This window comes from Lampetra planeri, chromosome 20 (genome assembly GCF_965212315.1).
Source record: "Lampetra planeri chromosome 20, kcLamPlan1.2.h2, whole genome shotgun sequence".
NCBI lineage: Eukaryota > Metazoa > Chordata > Hyperoartia > Petromyzontiformes > Petromyzontidae > Lampetra > Lampetra planeri.
Genome location: NC_136126.1, coordinates 684,469 through 705,704, shown reverse-complemented (window position 1 = coordinate 705,704; position 21,236 = coordinate 684,469). Strand labels below are relative to the sequence as shown.

The 21,236-nt window shown below is 54.7% G+C and overlaps 1 protein-coding gene across 9 annotated transcripts in view; it reads right to left on the bottom strand.

Moving 5' to 3' along the window:
* The window catches only part of LOC144724224 (uncharacterized), a 41,821-nt gene that overhangs the window by 6,842 nt on the left and 13,743 nt on the right, over positions 1–21,236 (bottom strand). For 3 of the 9 annotated variants that reach the window (XM_078603168.1, XM_078603174.1, XM_078603176.1), the window contains 22 exons: positions 20,201–20,254; positions 15,701–15,745; positions 15,103–15,156; positions 14,856–14,900; positions 14,422–14,475; positions 13,301–13,345; positions 12,594–12,647; positions 12,285–12,329; positions 11,252–11,302; positions 11,016–11,123; positions 9,666–9,722; positions 9,204–9,257; positions 9,033–9,077; positions 8,549–8,602; positions 7,839–7,883; positions 7,367–7,420; positions 5,960–6,013; positions 5,497–5,550; positions 2,110–2,163; positions 1,291–1,344; positions 486–530; positions 224–268 (listed from right to left, as the gene is read on the bottom strand). In XM_078603168.1, the coding sequence (XP_078459294.1) occupies positions 224–268; positions 486–530; positions 1,291–1,344; positions 2,110–2,163; positions 5,497–5,550; positions 5,960–6,013; positions 7,367–7,420; positions 7,839–7,883; positions 8,549–8,602; positions 9,033–9,077; positions 9,204–9,257; positions 9,666–9,722; positions 11,016–11,123; positions 11,252–11,302; positions 12,285–12,329; positions 12,594–12,647; positions 13,301–13,345; positions 14,422–14,475; positions 14,856–14,900; positions 15,103–15,156; positions 15,701–15,745; positions 20,201–20,254 (1,170 nt within the window). Of the gene's footprint in view, positions 1–170; positions 269–485; positions 531–1,290; positions 1,345–2,109; positions 2,164–5,496; positions 5,551–5,959; positions 6,014–7,366; positions 7,421–7,838; positions 7,884–8,548; positions 8,603–9,032; positions 9,078–9,203; positions 9,258–9,665; positions 9,723–11,015; positions 11,124–11,251; positions 11,303–12,284; positions 12,330–12,593; positions 12,648–13,300; positions 13,346–14,421; positions 14,476–14,855; positions 14,901–15,102; positions 15,157–15,700; positions 15,746–20,200; positions 20,255–21,236 lie in introns of all 9 variants that reach the window. The other 6 variants (XM_078603175.1, XM_078603169.1, XM_078603170.1 and 3 more) reach the window with 6 other exon arrangements.

Genomic DNA, 21,236 nt, shown 5'->3' with positions numbered 1-21,236 from the left:
CCATCATCATCATCAACATCACTACCATCATCATCACCACCACCACTCCCACTACCACAAACATAATCAACATCACTACCACCACCAGCATCATCACTCCCACAATCATCATCACGACCAACATATGCTACTAATCATCATCACCATGTGTTCATCATCATTATTATCACCGTCATCATGAATCACAACGATGATGATGCTGGTCAGTGGGTGTTGTAATTACAGCGGATCCGGGGAGGCCTTGGAGTCCAGGTTCTCCTTGGAAACCCTAGAGAAACAAAGACAAAAGCAAAGTCCCCCCGTATAACCTACATATGATGTCGGGGCAAGTGCTGTTATCAAACACATATTAAGACCGGCACGGACACACACAGAGTGAAATACACTGGCTGGGACATGTGGGCAGGTGAAACTGGCTAGAGAAATGGGGGTGGTGATGGTGAAGGTGACGCTGCAGGTGACGCTGCAGGTGAGGAGTCGCTCACCTGGAGGCGATCAGCTCCCGCCTCCCCTGGGAGCCCAGGCTCACCCTGCCAGACAGAACGCAATCACATCACACAGCACCACATCACACACCACCACATCACACACACACCACCACATCACACACCACCACATCACACACCACCACATCACACACACACCACCACATCACACACACACCACCACATCACACACCACCACATCACACACCACCACATCACACACACACACACACCACCACATCACACACACCACCACATCACACACACACCACCACATTACACACACACACACACCTCATCACACACACCACCACATCACACACACACACACCACATCACACACACACACACCACCACATCACACACACCACCACATCACACACACCACCACATCACACACACACCACCACATCACACACACACACACACCACATCACACACCACCACATCACACACACCACCACATCACACACACCACATCACACACACACCACCACATCACACACACCACCACATCACACACACACACAAAGTTAGTAGCCAGCCCACAGGCAACCATCTCCCACAACCACAACCATGGCTAACATGCGTAGCGAGCGATACCGTTTTTGGGCCTCCCTTAGGTCGACCCAGCCTAAAGTTAGTATCTGTTGCAGTGTGCGAACATGACCACTGGGGAGACAAAGGTGGTCAGACGCGGTGCTGGCCACACAACACACGCCCCGTGCAGCCCGCGCGACTACACGGGGGACCTTTGTGCTTGTTCCGGAATGAAACGAGGACTCTCCTCTCTTCTCTCTCTCACCTTGGCCCCAGGGTCTCCGATCTCCCCGGGGTCTCCGCCGTCTCCTCGCGCTCCCTGGTGCAGACAAAACCACTCGCTCGTCCGACTGCGAGCCAGACGCACTCGCGTGGGACAGCCCTGACGCACAAGCCAGGAACCCCTACGTCCCAGTCAACGGGCAACGTCGGGGAAACGTTCTACGCGCACTAAGATGTCCCCCAGGGCTGTCTGATCCAATCCATAATTGATTATTCGGTTTAGGCCACATCGTGACCTGGATAGATAGTTTTGTGAAACCCTCCACCACCTGACACGGCCATTGCGAATCGTGATATTGGCGACGGAAGTCCACTTGTGTTGGGTGTGACTTGAGCTTGATGCCCATTGTAGGAGGACACCGGGCGACTCAGGGGTCAGAGACACGGAGCCGACTGCTCCTGCGGCGAGCGAGCGCGAGTCTGCCGGTAGTGGGCCACCATTGCCGCTGTGCAAGCCCAAGTGAGAACATTGCGGAGTCGTGTTTCGAATTTGCCAGATTTGATGGCGGTGATGGCGTCTGGTCCTTGGTGACCGGGCTGAGACCATCAACGCCCCCTGACCTTGAGAATCCTGGGTCCAGCGCAGGTGGTTAGACCACGAGTTCTCAGCGGTGGTGGGAGCGTGTTTGAGTGGTGAGTGGTGGGGTGAGTGGTGGGGTGAGTGGTGGGGTGAGTGGTGGGGTGAGTGGTGGGGTGAGTGGTGCTGGTGAGTGGTGGGGTGAGTGGTGGGGTGAGTGGTGGGGTGAGTGGTGCTGGTGAGTGGTGGGTGGGTGGTGGGGTGAGTGGTGCTGGTGAGAGATACCTGCAGACCCACGGCTCCCGGTAGACCCGGCTCACCCAGCTCACCCGGGAATCCCTTTTGGAACACGAGCACACAACCCGCACTCACCGCACGGCCCGTCCACACCGCACACCTTGTGTGTGTCTGGCAGAGGTGGGACAAAGTCATTGTTATGCAAGTCCAAGTCGAGTCGCAAGTCATCAAATTCATGACTCGAGTCTGACTCGAGTCCAAGTCACATGACTCGAGTCCACATCTCATAGGTGGGACAAAGTCATTGTTATGCAAGTCCAAGTCGAGTCGCAAGTCATCAAATTCATGACTCGAGTCTGACTCGAGTCCAAGTCACATGACTCGAGTCCACATCTCATAGGTGGGACAAAGTCATTGTTATGCAAGTCCAAGTCGAGTCGCAAGTCATCAAATTCATGACTCGAGTCTGACTCGAGTCCAAGTCACATGACTCGAGTCCACACCTCTGGTGTCTGGTGCGTGTGTTGCTGTGTGTACGTGTGTTGGTGTATGTATGTGAGTTGCTGTGTGTACGTGTGTTGGTGTATGTATGTGAGTTGCTGTGTGTACGTGTGTTGGTGTATGTATGTGAGTTGCTGTGTGTACGTGTGTTGGTGTATGTATGTGAGTTGCTGTGTGTACGTGTGTTGGTGTATGTATGTGAGTTGCTGTGTGTACGTGTGTTGGTGTATGTATGCGAGTTGCTGTGTGTACGTGTGTTGGTGTATGTATGTGAGTTGCTGTGTGTACGTGTGTTGGTGTATGTATGTGAGTTGCTGTGTGTACGTGTGTTGGTGTATGTATGTGAGTTGCTGTGTGTACGTGTGTTGGTGTATGTATGTGAGTTGCTGTGTGTATGTGTGTTGGTGTATGTATGTGAGTTGCTGTGTGTATGTGTGTTGGTGTATGTATGTGAGTTGCTGTGTGTACGTGTGTTGGTGTATGTATGTGAGTTGCTGTGTGTATGTGTGTTGGTGTATGTATGTGAGTTGCTGTGTGTATGTGTGTTGGTGTATGTATATAAGTTGCTGTGTGTACGTGTGTTGGTGTATGTATGTGAGTTGCTGTGTGTACGTGTGTTGGTGTATGTATGTGAGTTGCTGTGTGTATGTGTGTTGGTGTATGTATGTGAGTTGCTGTGTGTACGTGTGTTGGTGTATGTATGTGAGTTGCTGTGTGTATGTGTGTTGGTGTATGTATGTGAGTTGCTGTGTGTATGTGTGTTGGTGTATGTATATAAGTTGCTGTGTGTACGTGTGTTGGTGTATGTATGTGAGTTGCTGTGTGTACGTGTGTTGGTGTATGTATGTGAGTTGCTGTGTGTACGTGTGTTGGTGTATGTATGTGAGTTGCTGTGTGTATGTGTGTTGGTGTATGTATATAAGTTGCTGTGTGTACGTGTGTTGGTGTATGTATGTGAGTTGCTGTGTGTACGTGTGTTGGTGTATGTATGTGAGTTGCTGTGTGTACTTGTGTTGGTGTATGTATGTGAGTTGCTGTGTGTACGTGTGTTGGTGTATGTATGTGAGTTGCTGTGTGTACGTGTGTTGGGGTATGTATGCGAGTTGCTGTGTGTACGTGTGTTGGTGTATGTATGTGAGTTGCTGTGTGTATGTGTGTTGGTGTATGTATGTGAGTTGCTGTGTGTACGTGTGTTGGTGTATGTATGTGAGTTGCTGTGTGTACGTGTGTTGGGGTATGTATGCGAGTTGCTGTGTGTACGTGTGTTGGTGTATGTATGTGAGTTGCTGTGTGTACTTGTGTTGGTGTCTGGTGCGTGTGTTGCTGTGTGTACGTGTGTTGGTGTATGTATGTGAGTTGCTGTGTGTACGTGTGTTGGTGTATGTATGTGAGTTGCTGTGTGTACGTGTGTTGGTGTATGTATGTGAGTTGCTGTGTGTACGTGTGTTGGTGTATGTATGTGAGTTGCTGTGTGTACGTGTGTTGGTGTATGTATGTGAGTTGCTGTGTGTACGTGTGTTGGTGTATGTATGCGAGTTGCTGTGTGTACGTGTGTTGGTGTATGTATGTGAGTTGCTGTGTGTATGTGTGTTGGTGTATGTATGTGAGTTGCTGTGTGTATGTGTGTTGGTGTATGTATATAAGTTGCTGTGTGTACGTGTGTTGGTGTATGTATGCGAGTTGCTGTGTGTACGTGTGTTGGTGTATGTATGTGAGTTGCTGTGTGTACGTGTGTTGGTGTATGTATGTGAGTTGCTGTGTGTACGTGTGTTGGTGTATGTATGTGAGTTGCTGTGTGTACGTGTGTTGGTGTATGTATGTGAGTTGCTGTGTGTATGTGTGTTGGTGTATGTATGTGAGTTGCTGTGTGTATGTGTGTTGGTGTATGTATGTGAGTTGCTGTGTGTACGTGTGTTGGTGTATGTATGTGAGTTGCTGTGTGTATGTGTGTTGGTGTATGTATGTGAGTTGCTGTGTGTATGTGTGTTGGTGTATGTATATAAGTTGCTGTGTGTACGTGTGTTGGTGTATGTATGTGAGTTGCTGTGTGTACGTGTGTTGGTGTATGTATGTGAGTTGCTGTGTGTACGTGTGTTGGTGTATGTATGTGAGTTGCTGTGTGTATGTGTGTTGGTGTATGTATATAAGTTGCTGTGTGTACGTGTGTTGGTGTATGTATGTGAGTTGCTGTGTGTACTTGTGTTGGTGTATGTATGTGAGTTGCTGTGTGTATGTGTGTTGGTGTATGTATGTGAGTTGCTGTGTGTACGTGTGTTGGTGTATGTATGTGAGTTGCTGTGTGTATGTGTGTTGGTGTATGTATGTGAGTTGCTGTGTGTATGTGTGTTGGTGTATGTATATAAGTTGCTGTGTGTACGTGTGTTGGTGTATGTATGTGAGTTGCTGTGTGTACGTGTGTTGGTGTATGTATGTGAGTTGCTGTGTGTACGTGTGTTGGGGTATGTATGCGAGTTGCTGTGTGTACGTGTGTTGGTGTATGTATGTGAGTTGCTGTGTGTACGTGTGTTGGTGTATGTATGTGAGTTGCTGTGTGTACGTGTGTTGGGGTATGTATGCGAGTTGCTGTGTGTACGTGTGTTGGTGTATGTATATAAGTTGCTGTGTGTACGTGTGTTGGTGTATGTATGTGAGTTGCTGTGTGTACGTGTGTTGGTGTATGTATGTGAGTTGCTGTGTGTACTTGTGTTGGTGTATGTATGTGAGTTGCTGTGTGTACGTGTGTTGGTGTATGTATGTGAGTTGCTGTGTGTACTTGTGTTGGTGTATGTATGTGAGTTGCTGTGTGTACGTGTGTTGGTGTATGTATGTGAGTTGCTGTGTGTACGTATGTTGGTGTATGTATGTGAGTTGCTGTGTGTACGTGTGTTGGTGTATGTATGTGAGTTGCTGTGTGTACGTGCATTCGACACTCACATCCATCCCCACAGACCCCTGCGGCCCCTGACGACCTGGGGCTCCAGGTAGTCCCTGTCTCACACGCAAACAAAGATCCCCCGTGTAGCCTTAACAGACTGTAGGGGCAAGTGCTGTTAGCGAGCACCTATGAAGGCCGGCACGGCACACGAAGGGGTGGGTGGCCAGCATCACGCTCGACCGACTTTGTCTCCCCAGTGGCGATGTTTACACACTGCACCAGGTACTCATTCGAGGCGGAGTCGACCTAGGAGAGGCCCAGGACCAGCTCAGATAATCATCCCTGGTGTTGGCCGTGGGCGGGAATCGCACTGGTCGCCAGGTTCGTAGCGCAGCGCGCTAACTGCTATACCACCGCTCCCCACACGTACAAAGACACACACACGCGTATATACACAGACACACACACACCAAGACATTGACACGAACGTGGTGTGGTGCTGGTGTGGGTGACGGCTCCCACCCTCTCAGCGCGGGGCCCCGGGTCCCCTCTCTTGCCAGGGCTTGAAGGCAATCCCTGAACAGACACACACATACATAGAGATAGAGACAAAGCTCCCTCGTGTAGCCTACACAGGCCGCTGGGGCAAGTGCTGCTGGCGAACGCCTAATGTGGCTAATTGTATTTACAGTCACTGCAGCAGATACTCATTTAAGGCTGAGCCGACCGAGTAGAGGAACAGGACCGGTTCAGCAGTCCAGATATCAATCGCCACTGATGCTAGTCGTGGCTGGGAATGAAACCGAGGAGGCGGCTCTGTAGCGCGCCCCTCGTCGCAGTCTTGGAGGGGGAGGGAGTTGGGGGGAGGGGGGGCTGTGACTCGGCACATCGTGACACACTGACGTGTGTGCGTGCACCTAGCCTGGCACAAGCGCCGCGATGACCTCGCCGCCACTTTATGGCGAACGGTACTTGTTGTTGTTGTTGTGTGTGTGCGTGCGTGCCTGTTGGTCCTCGCTCACAGCACTTGCCCCAGCAGTCTGATAAGGCTATATGGTGGATCTTTGCCTTTGCATGGACTGTGTAGATATATTTTGTGCAGTGGCGGTTTCAAGGGGGGAGGGGGTGCCTATGGGGTAACTCTTACAATTGGTATTTTATTGATATTTAGCAAACTACATGTCATGTTATTGTTCTCCTAATACGGTGGGGGGGGGGGGGGCGCAATTTAAAAGACTGACATTTCAAAACCGCCCCCCAACGGGAAGTCGATCTGCCAGTGTCTGGAGTGTCGAGTGTGTGTGTGTACAGGTGTGAGCCACCGCATGCCCAAACGACTTTTGTTCGGCCGGATCGAGGGGGCTAAACGGGCACGGCACGGGCTAGAGAAGAGATGGAGTGATATGGTACAGGAGGACGTGGAGCTGAGTGGACTTGCCGATGACTGGTACCAGCGGTGTCAAGATCGGCCTCAGTGGAGGAGGCTCGTGAAGGACGCTACTGGGCAGTTGGAGGCAGTCGCCCTCCAACAACAACGGAGGGCGGAGGAGCGACGCTCATAACAACGAGCGGAGCGCCGGGTGGCTAAAGCACAGCAAGTTGGCACAGTAGGGGGCACAGGTGGTGCATCAGCCAGTCATCTCGGTCATCTCGGTCAGTCGACCCGTGGCACCTGCTGGGTCTGCCCCGTGACCTCCTGCCAGCGGGCGTTCGACACTTCACGTGGCCTCAGGGTGCACATGGCCTGGCACAAGCGTCGTGGTGACGTCACCGCCACTTAGTGGCGAATGGCGGTTGTTGTTGTTGTTGTATGTGAGTGTATGTGAGTGTATGTGTGAGTGTATGTGAGTGTGTGTATGTGAGTGTGTATGTGAGTGTATGTGTGTGTGTTTGCTTCTAGACTCGCTGTGATTTGCAGGAACGTCTCACCGGGGGGCCCAGAGTTCCGTTCAATCCCGGGGGGCCAGGCTCCCCCCGTAGACCCTGACAAATAAAGAAAAAGATCCTCCATATCGTCTTCATAGACTGCTGGGGTGCTGTTAACTAAGGCGTTACATACACATAACATTCATTGTGGGAGTGGTGTGGCCAGGAACCACGTCCGGCCGCCTTTGTCTTCCCAATGCTGATCCTTACACACGCAACAACAGGTACTCATTTAAGGCTGAGTCGTTCTAGGGGATGCCCAGAACAAGTTTGAACTCCACTTGCCACTGATGTTGGTCGTGAGCTGGAATCAAACTCGAGGGGGAGTGTTGGTAACGCAGGGCGCTCACCACGCTCACAGATGTCACTCACCACCCCTCACTCACCACCCCTCACCCACAACCCTCACCCACCACTCATCACCTCTCACCCACCACCCTCACCCACCACCACTCACCCCTCACCGTTTACTTACCCTGCGTCCTCTCCGTGCTGTGATTCCTGCCCTTCCAGGAACGCCCTGCAAAGACACAGGCACACACACAGGCACACACACAGACACACACAGACACACACACACACAGACACACACACACAGACACACACACACAGGCACACACACAGGCACACACACAGACACACACACAGACACACACAGACACACACACACAGACACACACACACAGGCACACACACAGGCAGACACAGACACACACACACAGACACACACACACAGACACACACAGACACACACACAGACACACACACAGACACACACACAGGCACACACACAGGCACACACAGACAGACACACACAGACACACACACAAAGACACACAGACACACACACAGACACACACAGTCACACACAAACACACACAGACACACACAGGGGTCATGTTGTGCTGCAGGGGTCACGTGTAGGGGTCATGTTGTGATGCAGGGGTCATGTGTAAGGGTCATGTTGTGATGTAGGGGTCACGTTGTGATGTAGGGGTCATGCGTAGGGGTCATGTGTAGGGGGTCATGTTGTGATGCAGAGGTCATGTTGTGATGCAGGGGTCATGTTGTGATGTAGGGGTCATGTTGTGATGTAGGGGTCATGAGTAGGGGTCATGAGTAGGGGTCATGAGTAGGGGTCACGTGTAGGGGTCATGTGTAGGGGTCATGTTGTGCTGCGGGAACCTGTGTACCCGGAATTCCATCCAATCCTGGGGGGCCCTGCGCTCCCTTCTCTCCCTAGGGTGAGTGGGGGGGCCAGACAGGAACACAACTGGGGCAGAATGTCAAGGAACATTTCCATGATAATTCACAAGTTTACATCCTGGAGCGGGGTGGGTCATCTCAGCCCATCATCACTCCGGGGTAGCTAAAATTAGTTCCAGTGTGCGTGTGAGCTCAACTGTGCTCATCCTATGGGAGCCACGTCCCTGTCATAGTAATATGGAATTTACATCACTGGCTCAGGATCCCCCAACAGAGCTCGTTGGGGGATGCTGAGACATTGCCCCACTCGGCACAGCTCCACCACACTGAGCGGGCAGCAACCTATTTTCTGTACTGCCACCTTCGGGGCGAGCAATGCACGGTGGTCACTGCACGGTCCACCAACCCCTGGATGCAGCAGGGCACAGGGTGAGTAGTGGCCTGCACCGTGACGTCACTGTACCTGCAGTCCAGGTGAACCCCCCAGTCCCCTCTGCCCCGTGCGACCCTGCACACACACAAAGACAAAGATCCCCCGTATGGCCTTAACACACCACCGGGGCAAGTGCAGCTGCAGCTGTGAATGATCCCGAGGTGTTGCCGTGGGCGGAAGCGGTGCTCATCGGGGCCTCACTCTCTTCCCTGGGTTACCCTTCACGCCAGCCGCCCCCTCCGCTCCCATCGCTCCCTGCACAAGACACACAAAGACAAAGATCGCCCACGTAGCCTTCACTAGACTGTTGGGGCAAGTGCTGTTTGCGAGAAGCACTCATGAAGGCCAACCGCCTTTGACTCTCCAGTAGCGAAGTCGACACGACGCACCAGGTATTAATTTGAGGCTGAGTCGACCTAGGCGAGGCCCAGGACCGGTTCAGATAATCGTCACCGGTGTTGGTGGCCGTGAGCAGGAATGGAACTCGGGTCGCCGGGTTCGTAGCGAGGCGTAGCGCTAACCACGACACGACCGCTCCCCACAACACAGGCACAGTGACACGCACAAAAACAACGACACGTCCACAGGTGCCCCACGTCGCCTCCACAGACCGTGAGGGGAAGTGGTGTCGGCGACAGACACCGCCACACGCAGCGAACTCACCTGGGGCCCCTCGGTGCCGTTGGTCCCAGCGGGGAGCCCCAGAGCCCCCTCCTGTCCCTGAAGACAAAACGCAGATTCAGAGACCCCCCCCACCCTCACAGCCAGCCCCACCCCCCTCACTCAGCCCCTCCCCTCACCCCGCACCCAGCCCCCCCCTCACCCACCCCCCCCCTCACGCCCCACCCAACCGCTCCCCTCGCCCCCCACCCAGCCCCTCCCCCCACACCGCCTCAGGGAGCCTCAGGGCCCTGCCACTGGGGGTGGAGCGGCGTCTCGGGTCTCCGCGTGGCCGGAGGAAGCCGGCAGAGCCCCGGCAGCAGCACAGCACCTGCTGCTGCGTGACCCACCACCCCCCCCTCGCCTCCTCCTGCTGCTGCTGCTGCGTGATCCACCCCCCCCTCGCCTCCTCCTCCTGCTGCTGCGTGATCCACCACCCCCCCCCTCGCCTCCTCCTGATCGCCGGGAGCGGCACGTGATGCATCTCCGGAGGAGTCACGGAGCCGGGCCCCTCACGCTCATTGGGGCTTTCGCGTGCACCAACTTCGAGCCCGTTTATGCAAATCGAGGCCTTCAATGAGACCCATTAAAAACCAATTATGTAAATGTAGGGGGGGGGGGGCTTCATGGCGTGGGGGATGTGTTCAGGTGGGGGGGGGGGGGGCCGTGGGATCTTTGGTGTGGCAGCCAATAGAGGAAGGGGTCGGTGGTGGTGGGGGGGGTGAGTTGGAAAGGGGGGCCCAGTGAAGAGTGAGGATTGGGGGTGTTACCTCGGTTGTAGTGTGGGGGGCCATGGAAGCATGAAGATTTAGGAGAGTAAAGTAGGGGGGGGGGGCAGGGGGGCACTTTTGTGTTCGGTCGTCCTTGCCCCGCACCTCCGACGAGCACGGTTGACTACGTACGGTGCGAATGAAGTTCAACGTCGAGGGGGCGGGGGGGGGGGCGGGGGGGGGAACCCGCGTGGGAGTTCCCAGCAGCGCCGCCAGAGGGCGGCACCGCACCGGGGCCCGCCGCTGGTCGCACAGAGACAAAGAGCACCCGTATAGCCATGACGGGCTGCTGGGGCAAGTGCTGTTAGCGAGCACCTATGAAGGCCGGCACGAGGGGCTTTGGTGGCGAGAACCACTCCCGGCCGCCTTTGTCTCCCTCGTGGCAATGTTTACACACAGGTACCGGTCACTGGCGTTGAGCGGGAATCGAAGTCGCGTCACCGGTTTCGTAGTGCGGCGCGCTAACCGCTGCACCACCGCTCCCCACACTGAGTCAACCACACACGCCACGACCCCCCCTGCTCCCCCTCCCACCCAACTACCACCCCCCGCCCCCACCCCTGACTCCCAGACCCCAACTCACGGGGGGTCCCGGCTCCCCATCGGGCCCCTCCTCCCCCTTGGCCCCCACGTCGCCATCCGCCCCTCGGGGGCCTCGATGGCCCCCTGGGCCTGGGGCCCCAGGGTCGCCCTGGGGGAGACAAAGGCGGCTCGCGTTATGAATGGGGATCCACGCGGTGATGGAGATGATGGTGGTGATGGTAGAGACCTTGTGAGGGTGGTTCAGGGGGCAAGGTGGGACTGGGGGGGGGGGCTCACCTTTGACCCCGGGGGTCCCGTGTCCCCCTTCTGGCCTCTTTCAGTCACTCCCTGTGGGAAGGGGGGGGTGGCAATTATGGCAATGATGAGGATGGTGATGATCGTGGTGATGGTGGTGGTGATGATTATAATCATGGTGATGATGATAATCACGGTGATGATGGCAATGATGATAATCATGGTGATGGTGGTGATGATGACAATCATGGTGATGGTGGTGATGATGATAATCATGATGATGGTGGTGGTGATGATAATCATGGTGATGGTGGTGGTGATGATAATCATGGTGATGGTGGTGATGATGATAATCATGGTGATGGTGGTGATGATGACAATCATGGTGATGGTGGTGATGATGATAATCATGGTGATGGTGGTGATGATGATAATCATGGTGATGGTGGTGATGATGATAATCATGGTGATGGTAGTTATGATGATAATCATGGTGATAGTGGTGATGATGGTGATGATGTCGATGGACGCCAGTATTCAATGTCAAAGAGAAGCCACAATCACCACATCGTCGTTAACCAATGGTCACGTCAACCTCCACTCCCCAATTACCAAGTGGTGTGACTTGACCAGGATTGCCTCGAAGCGTCGCGAGGAGCATGTTCACCTGAACGCGCCCGCGTTAGAAGCCGACGCACTGAGTCCGTGTGCGCAGGGATTGCGTGGTGACACCCTTGTCATGGAGCCCTCCACCACCCGACGATATGGTCACGTTTACGCAGATATTAGTATTATCATCGCATTTCTCTTCACACCGTCCCGATGTGTCCATCAAATTCTGACAGATAAAGCTCCTCCCCCCTCTCACTCCCCCTCCTCCCCCCTCCTCTTCCCCCCTCCTCCCCCCTCAACCCCCCCCCCCACCTCCGCACCAGTGGCGCCTCGGGAAGAGTCCCGGGATCGATCTCCGGCGTTCGAGCGAGACGCTGATGTGAAGTTCAGCCGTGATGAGTTAGACAGGTAAGTTCCACAGGTGAGTGTGACGCGCGAGGTGGGAAGATGTGAATCAACCCACCTGGTCTCCTTTAGGTCCCAGGGGGCCCAAGTTCCCAGGGTCACCCTAGAAGACAAAGAGCACGACTCACCACCATCACCACCACCACCACCACATTTATCACCACCATCACCACCACCACCACAATTATCACCACCATCATCACCACCATCACCACAATTATCACCACCATCATGACCATCACCACAATTATCACCACCATCACCACAACTATAACCACCATCATGCCCATCACCACCACAACCATTATTATCACTACCACCATCACCCTCACCACCACCATCATCAGCACGACAAAGCAACACCTACCTTGTCCCCTGTTGGACCCCACTCCCCATGGACCCCTGTTGTTCCTCCAGGGCCCTGCATGGGGAGTACAAAGGGGATACACGGGTATCAAGGACCCCTGTGATGGTTGCCTCACCCTTAGTGACCCCACACCCCCTGGCCTCCATCCCCCGAACTCAAATCTCAAATTCACCAAACGCCATGGGGTGGCCAGAATATTTGGTATGGGTCTTTGTGTGAGTTTGTGGGTCTACGTGTGAGTCTATGGGTCTTTGTGTGAGTCTGTGGGTCTACGTGTGAGTCTATGGGTTTCTGTGTGAGTCTATGGGTCTCTGTGTGAGTCTATGGGTCTCTGTGTGAGTCTATGGGTCGGCGTGTGAGTCTATGGGTCTCCGTGTGAGTCTATGGGTCTCTGTGTGAGTCTATGGGTCTTTGTGTGAGTCTATGGGTCTTTGTGTGAGTCTATGGGTCTCCGTGTGCGTCTATGGGTCTTCGTGTACGTCTATTGGTCTCTGTGTGAGTATATGGGTCTTTGTGTGAGTCTTTGGGTCTCCGTGTAAGTCTATGGGTCTCCGTGTAAGTCTATGGGTCCTCGTGTGAACCTATGGGTCTCTGTGTGAACCTATGGGTCTCTGTGTGAGTATATGGGTCTCCGTGTGAGTCTATGGGCGATAGTGAATGATGGGATTCGCCAAAGGAGTGGGGGCCTGGCGGGTTGCGAGACGAACCGGGTCTCCCGTATCCCCTGGCAACCCGTCCAGACAAGGGACTCCCTGCACACAAACACACAGATAGACACACAGACACACATACACACAGATACACACACAGACACACAGATAGACACACAGACACACAGATGAACAGATAGACATACATACACACAGATAGACATACATACACACAGATAGACATACAGACACACAGATAGACATACAGACACACAGACACACAGATTAACAGATAGACATACATACACACAGATAGACATACAGACACACAGATTAACAGATAAACATACAGACACACAGATAGACATACATACACACAGATATACATACAGACGTACAGATAGACATACAGGCAGACACACGGACACACAGAGATACACACAGAGACATGGAGACAGACACACGCAGAGACACATAGACATGCAGATACACAGACATGCAGATAGTCACATAAAAATGCAAACTCACAGGCATGCGGACATACACGCAGAGAGACATTCAGACACAGCAAGACACGAGAGGCACACAGACACACCCACACAGACACACAGACACACAGACACACACACAGACACACGTGTAACTACACGGAGATTAATAATTCAACGCATTTTTATTCTCTGGCTGTCGCTCTCTTCCTCTCTCTCTCTAAGGGGAGAGGCAATCCCTGTTGCTTTATTGTTTGTATCGGATCAGGAGGTGTGATCGCTGATCTAGCAATCATTTAATATTTATGTGTGTGTGTGTAGCAATTCATCACCCACGTGTGTGTGTCAGCGTGCGTGCGTGTATTTGGGGAGCGGTGGCGCAGTGGTTAGCTCACTACGAACCCAGCGACCCGGGTTCGAATTCAGAATATCTGAACCGGTCCTGGGCTTCCTCTGGGTCGACGCGACCTTAAATGAGTACCTAGTACGTTGTGTATAAAACTTTAGCACTGGGAAGACAAAGGCGGTTGGGGTGGTGCTGGTTACCCACCCCCTCGTGTGCCGTGCGGGCCTTCATAGGTGCTCGCTAACAGCACTTGCCCCAACAGTCTGTTGAGGCTACACGGGGGATCTTTGTCTGTGCGTGATAGAGTACGTGTGCAGGTGTTGTGTGTGTCGAGTGGGGGTCACCTGCAAGCCGTGGGTCCCCTTGAGACCCCTGGAGCCAGGGGGACCTGAGGGTCCCTGCAACAACAACAACAACCACTAAGTGGCGGTGACGTCACCACGGCGGCTGTGCCAGGCTAGGTGCACTCCAAGGCCACGTGAAGTGTCGAAGGCTCGCTGCTGACAGCGGGTCAAGGGGCAGACTGCAGGTGGCCTGGGTTGCCTGACTGAGTTGACCGGCAGATGCACACCAGCGGTGCTCCCCACTCGTTGCTGTGAGCAACAACAACAACAACACAAAGATCCCCCGGATAGCCTCAACAGACTGTCGTGGCAAGTTCTTTTAGCGAGTGAGCACCTAGAAAGGCCGGCTCGGCACACGAGGGGGTGGGTGGGTGGCCAGCACCGCGCATGGCCGCCTTTGTCTCCCCAGTGACACAGACACACCGCCGTCTCACCTGGAGTCCCGCGAAGCCCGGGGGACCCGCGCTCCCGTGATCCCCCTGAGCGAGATCAAAGTGGAGAGGGAGCAGAGCGCGGAGAGGGATTCGTCAGCCATTGCTCTATCCGCTGCTGGCTGAAGCCCTCCCCGCGCCTCTCGCCATCCCTCACGAGCCCGCACCCAGACCCAGCACACGAGGCGACTTCATCGCTCCGTCTCCACGGGGGAGGTCACTCGGGGGGAGGGGAGGTGTGGTGTCTCACCCGTGGGCCGGGGTAACCCTTGATCCCCTTCGTCCCCGGGGGACCCCTCTGACCCTTCAGCAACAAACAACAACAACGACAACAACAACAACAACGACAACAACGACAACAACAAGGGTGAGTCCCCCACTCCCACGCCACTTGACGCGAGAGTTTGGCTCCGACAGCGACAACTCGACGAGAGCTGTCCCCACTCCCCTCCCCCTGTGACACACGACACAGACAAAGACCCCCCCCCCCACCCGTATAGCCGCAACAGGCCGTTGGGGCAAGTGCTGTTGGCGAGTGGGACCTGTGAAGGCCGGCACGGTATCCCAGGGGGTGGGTGGCCAGCACCACGCCCGGCCGATCCGCATCAGATACTCATTTGAGGCTGAGTCGACCTAGGGGAGGCCCAGGACGGGTTCAGATAATTTCCACTGAGACGATGATGCGATGGGGTTCTGGTGTGACTCGATCTGTCGAACTCTATTGACACCGGGCACACGTTTCGGGGTGCGTCTTACTCTCCGGAGCGTCTTATAATCCAGTAAGTACGGTAGTTAGAGTTGCTTAATGAGCCAGTTAACGAATGGTTGACTCCAAGAGGGACTCTCACCGTCTTGCCTCGTGCTCCATACCTCCCCTCGTCTCCATATCCGCCCTGCAGGACACGCGTGTCGCGCCGTTAGCACTCGTTCATGGTGACCAGGTGTGTGAGTGACCAGGTGAGTGAGTGACCAGGTGAGTGAGTGACCAGGTGAGTGAGTGACCAGGTGAGTGAGTGACCAAGTGACCAGGTGAGTGAGTGACCAGGCGTGTGCGTGTGCCTATAGGACACGTCGACATACACGTGACCCACCTGTACACACCGATACAAAGATAAATTAAAGATATCCCGTATGTCCTTAACATAGTCTTAGCGAGTAGCAGCTATGAAGGCCAGAACGGCACACGAGGGGGTGGGTGAGCCAGCGCCACGCTCCGCTGCATGTCTCCCTAGTGGCGATGTTTACTCACCATACCAGGTACTCATTTGAGGCTGAGTCGACCTAGGGGAGGCCCAGGACTGGTTAAGATAATCGTCACCGGCGTTGGCCTTGAGCGGGTGACCATAGTGCGAACAGATGTGTCTACAGGTACGGGAAAAGGTGTACGTACAAGTGCGCACAGGTGTGTGTACAGGTGTATCTATAGGTGAGTGTACAGGTGTGTACAGGTGAGAGCGTACAAGTGTGTGTACAGATGAGTGTACATCGTTCAGAGTACAGGTGTGCAGCGGTGTCTTTATTGGTGAGTAAACAGGGGTATGCGCGTACAGGCGAGTTCGTATGTTTGTGGTCACATGTGCGTGTACAGGTGTGTGCACTGGCGTGTGGTCCGGCAAAACAACCTCCTACCTCCTCGCGGTGCCGGACGGGCAACACTGTCGTGGGCAGTGCTGTGGGGGGAGGGCCAATGCCCATTGGCCTCTCCCCTCATGGCGTCTGTGACCACCACAGTGGCTAAACGGGGGCTCTGGACGGGTGCGAGGGGCTGGTAACCCCTCCACCTTCAATTAACCACCACTAAACTACGAATTAAACATAAACCTGTAATTAATAAGCTTGTGCCGGAGGCCCCGGGGGGTCAGGCTTTTATGACGTCTCCTGGCCAAACCCCATTTGGCGGAGCCAGGAGATTGAATTTTCACCCTCGGGGCTCCTCCAGAAACAACGAAAAACCATTGCGGATGGCCACGTGGAATGTTCGAACGCTCACTGCGGAGGAGAGGCTGCCACTCCTCTGTCGGGAGCTGGACCGGTACCGCCTGGATCTCTGTGGCATTCAGGAGGTCCGGTGGACCGGTTCTGGCTCCTGCCACCATGAGGGGTGGACAGTCCTCTACTCGGGGCAGGAGACTGCCAAACAACAGGGTGTGGCTCTTCTTCTGAACAAAAGAATGAAGGGGACGTGGGAGCGTGGCGGTGAGGTGTGGGAAGCTGTAAGCCCCAGGATACTTTGGGCTCGCCTTCCCATCAACCAGAGGCGAGGAGTGGTGGTCGTGGTTACTTATGCCCCCACCGAAGACGATCATCCGTGGAGGGATGCAGGCAAAGCCGATGAGTCAGACGCTTTCTATGACCTCCTGTCACAGGTGCTGGCTAAAGTGGCCACTCGGGACAGAGTCATCTTGTTGGGTGACTTCAATGCCCGAGTTGGTCATGATGCTGGCACCTGGTCTGGAGTGATTGGAAGGCATGGGCCAGATCAGCTCAATAATAACGGTAGAAGGCTGCTAGATTTTTGTGCAGCCCATGGGCTTGTAATTACCAACACGCTCTTCCGGCATCGGCGCATCCACACAACATCATGGATACATGCCGGGTCCAAGCAAGAACATCTGCTGGACTACATAGTGACGGACCAGCGGATGCGAGCCCATGTCCTTGACACCAGGACCTACCGTGGAGCTGATCTGCCCTCTGACCATCGACTAGTCATCTGTAAGATGCGCCTGCCATTTTTCCACTCCGGTGGTGGGTGTACACCCAGGACCCCATTCAAACCAAAAGTGGCCTGGTCTCAGTTAGCTGATGAAAGTTGCAAGCGAGAATTTCATCATCGCTTGCAGCTGGGGTTGGCATCGTCCCCCACTCCACCTGATGTCGAGGGTAAATGGGCGAGGTTTAAGACTGTGACTCATGCAGCTGCAATGGCTGCTTTGGGTACGCGGTCCAGACCTCCCCAGAAACCCTGGCTGACAGAGGAGGTGTTCAGGTTAATTGAGAAAAAGCGACAGGCCCACTCTCATCGCCTACAGCATCCCATGTCAGAGAATGAGGAGGTTTACCGCAGCCTTCGCTCGGAGGTTCGGAGAGCCGTAAGGCGCTGTAAGGATAGGTGGTGGTCGCAGGTTGCTGAGGAGATGGAGTCTGCCTCAGTGGCCCGCGATCACAAATCACTATTTAATTCCATCAAAAAAGTAACCTGCAGCGCCACACCTATTACCATCATTAGAGGAAAAAACGGTGATCCAATCTCCGACCCCCAGGAACAGGTTTGCAGATTTGCTGAGCATTTCTGCGAGGTCCTGGGGGAGGTAAAATCTCTCAGCCAGGAAAACATCATGGCACAAAGTGGGGATAACCCTGCTGAGGCTGCGGTGCCTCAAATATTGGAAGAGGTCACCCCCTGCGAGTGGCTGGCTGAGGTGCCAGCTGTTGAGGAAGTACTGAGGGCGATCCGGAGTCTGAGACCAGGGAAGGCACCGGGCAGAGATGATCTCCCAAGCGAAATGCTGAGGGAGGGTGGCGTTTGTGCACAGACTGCCCTATATGACATCATAACAACAGTCTGGACCACTGGACGGGTTCCGCAGGACTGGAAGGATGCCCTGGTGGTCCCCCTCTTTAAGAAGGGGGACCGTACCGACTGTAACAACTACAGGGGCATCTCACTCCTCAGTGTGCCGGGTAAGGTCCTGGCAAGGATTATTCAACATCGCCTTGCTAGGCACGCTGAGGAGAGGCTTGCGGAGCCCCAATGCGGTTTCAGGAAAGGGCGGTCCTGCACAGATGCCATATTTTCTGTCCGTCTGCTCCAGCAGAGGTGTAGGGAATTCCAAAAAGACCTACATCTCTGCTTTATTGACCTGGTCAAGGCCTATGATACCATCAGTAGGACTGGGCTCTGGGTTGTTCTTCGTGCTTTCGGAGTCCCTGACCCTCTGCTCACGATCATTAAGGACCTTCATGATGGTGAGCGGGCCCGGGTAAAACTACGTGGCCGGGAGTCGGAGCCTTTCCCTGTACACCTTGGGGTGCGACAGGGATGTCCTCTGGCTCCCACATTATTTAACATCTATTTCGACTGCGTAGTTCGTGAAGCCTTCAATAGCTGTACCGGGGGAATTACCATTTGGTACAGATATAATGGGAGGCTGATCGACGCCCGGGTGCGATCAAGGGATGGCTCCCTATTGGTCAACCACGTTATGTATGCCGATGATTTGGTAATAGCTGCTCATTCAGAAGAGGAGTTGGAGACGCTGCTGTTGAGACTGGAGCGTGCCACTAAGAGGTGGGGCCTTACCATCAGCCCCACCAAAACTAAGCACCTGCCTGGGTATTTTGTACCATCGGGCACTCCACCCCCACAACTCCCAATCGGTGATGGGGCAGTTGTAGAGAGAGGGGAGAGTTTCCCATACCTGGGCAGTGTGCTTATGACCGGCTCCAGTTTATCAGCAGAGGTCTCACTTCGAATCAGTCGAGCGGCAATATCTTTTCATCGGTTGCGTAACGCTGTGTGGAAGCTACCTGGTCTGTCGCTCCGCACGAAGCTTCAGGTCTTCTCGGCCACGGTCATTCCCTCCCTTCTCTACGCTTGCGAAACATGGACCCCCCTGGTGGAGCATCTTCGCCGGTTGGAAACATTTAGGCTGGCCTGCCTATGATCCATCCTGGGTTTAACCAGGCTGGATTGTGTGAGGAGCTCACAAGTCCTTGAAAGATCTGGGCAAAGTCCCATCAGTGAGCTCCTCCGGCAGGCAAGGCTGCGTTGGCTGGGTCATGTAGCCCGCATGCCCAGCCACCGCATGCCTAAACAGCTTTTGTTCGGCCGGATCGAGGGGGCTAAACGGGCGCGGCACGGGCTAGAGAAGAGATGGAGTGATGTGGTACAGGAGGACGTGGAGCTGAGTGGACTTGCCGATGACTGGTACCAGCGGTGTCAAGATCGGCCTCAGTGGAGGAGGCTCGTGAAGGACGCTACTGGGCAGTTGGAGGCAGTCGCCCTCCAACAACAACGGAGGGCGGAGGAGCGACGCTCACAACAACGAGCGGAGCGCCGGGTGGCTAAAGCACAGCAAGTTGGCACAGTAGGGGGCACAGGTGGTGCATCAGCCAGTCATCTCGGTCATCTCGGCCAGTCGACCCGTGGCACCTGGGTCTGCCCCGTGACCTCCTGCCAGCGGGCGTTCGACACTTCACGTGGCCTCAGGGTGCACATGGCCTGGCACAAGCGTCGTGGTGACGTCACCGCCACTTAGTGGCGAATGGCGGTTGTTGTTGTTGTTGTTGCACTGGCGTGTGAACAGGTGTGTGCGAGTACAGGTGAGTGCGTGTCTGTGCATCACCTCAGGTCCCGACAGCCCAGGTAGACCACGGGGACCACGTGGTCCTAGCATGCCCTGCAATAAAATCCACCATCATCATTATCATCTCATCACACTTATCATCATCATTGGCCATCATCAGGATCCCCATCATCGCTACTATCATCATCACGACCACCATCTTCACCACCTACGATGTACTCAGTGGCTCAGTGGGGACAGGAAGAGGAGAAAAGGGGGGGGCACAGTGCCCCCCCTTCCCCCAGCAGGTATCCCCCCTCCCTCCCCACCCCCCAACCCTCAACGTCACCCCCGACCCCCAGCCCGGAGCCCACACGGAGTGCTGAGATCTCAGCCGGCAACCGAGTGCCTGGCGTAGCGGTGTAGTGTAGTGAACATCGACACTGGGGGAGACAAAGGCGGCCGGGCGTGGTGCTGGCCACACACACCCTCGTGTGCCGTGCCGGCCTTCATAGGTGCTACTCGCTAACAGCACTTGCCCCAACAGTCTATTGAAGGCTTCACGGTGGGATCTTTGTTTCGTTTAATTGCGAATGGAGTGACGGGGCGAGCAATGCGAGGGTGATGGGGCGATGGTCCTCAAGGGAGGGTAATCATCATGGGTGGGTGTCCGATATAGGGGTCCCTGAATCAAACACGGAGGTCTGCAGGCCAAACCGCCGCGAGGCAATATCTGGCGCACATTGCACGATAATAACCACCACCACCATCATCATCATCCATCATCATCATCATCAAAGCCACTACAGAGAGAGAAATACCTCTCCATCCGGTGTGCGCGTTCCAAGGAGGAGCGCAGGGCACACGTGGTGGTGCATGCTCATGTGGGGAGCGGTGGCGCAGTGGTTAGCGCACTGCACTACGAACCCGGGGGACTAAAGTTCTATTCTCCCTTGCTTGGGTTCGAATGAGCCTCAAACACGATGTCCTGGCGCGGCGTGTGGACATCAGCATTGCGGAGACAGAGGCGACCGGGCGGGCTCCTGGCTACCCAGCCCCTCGTCGTGTGCTGCGACATCCATCCTTCGGTGCTTGC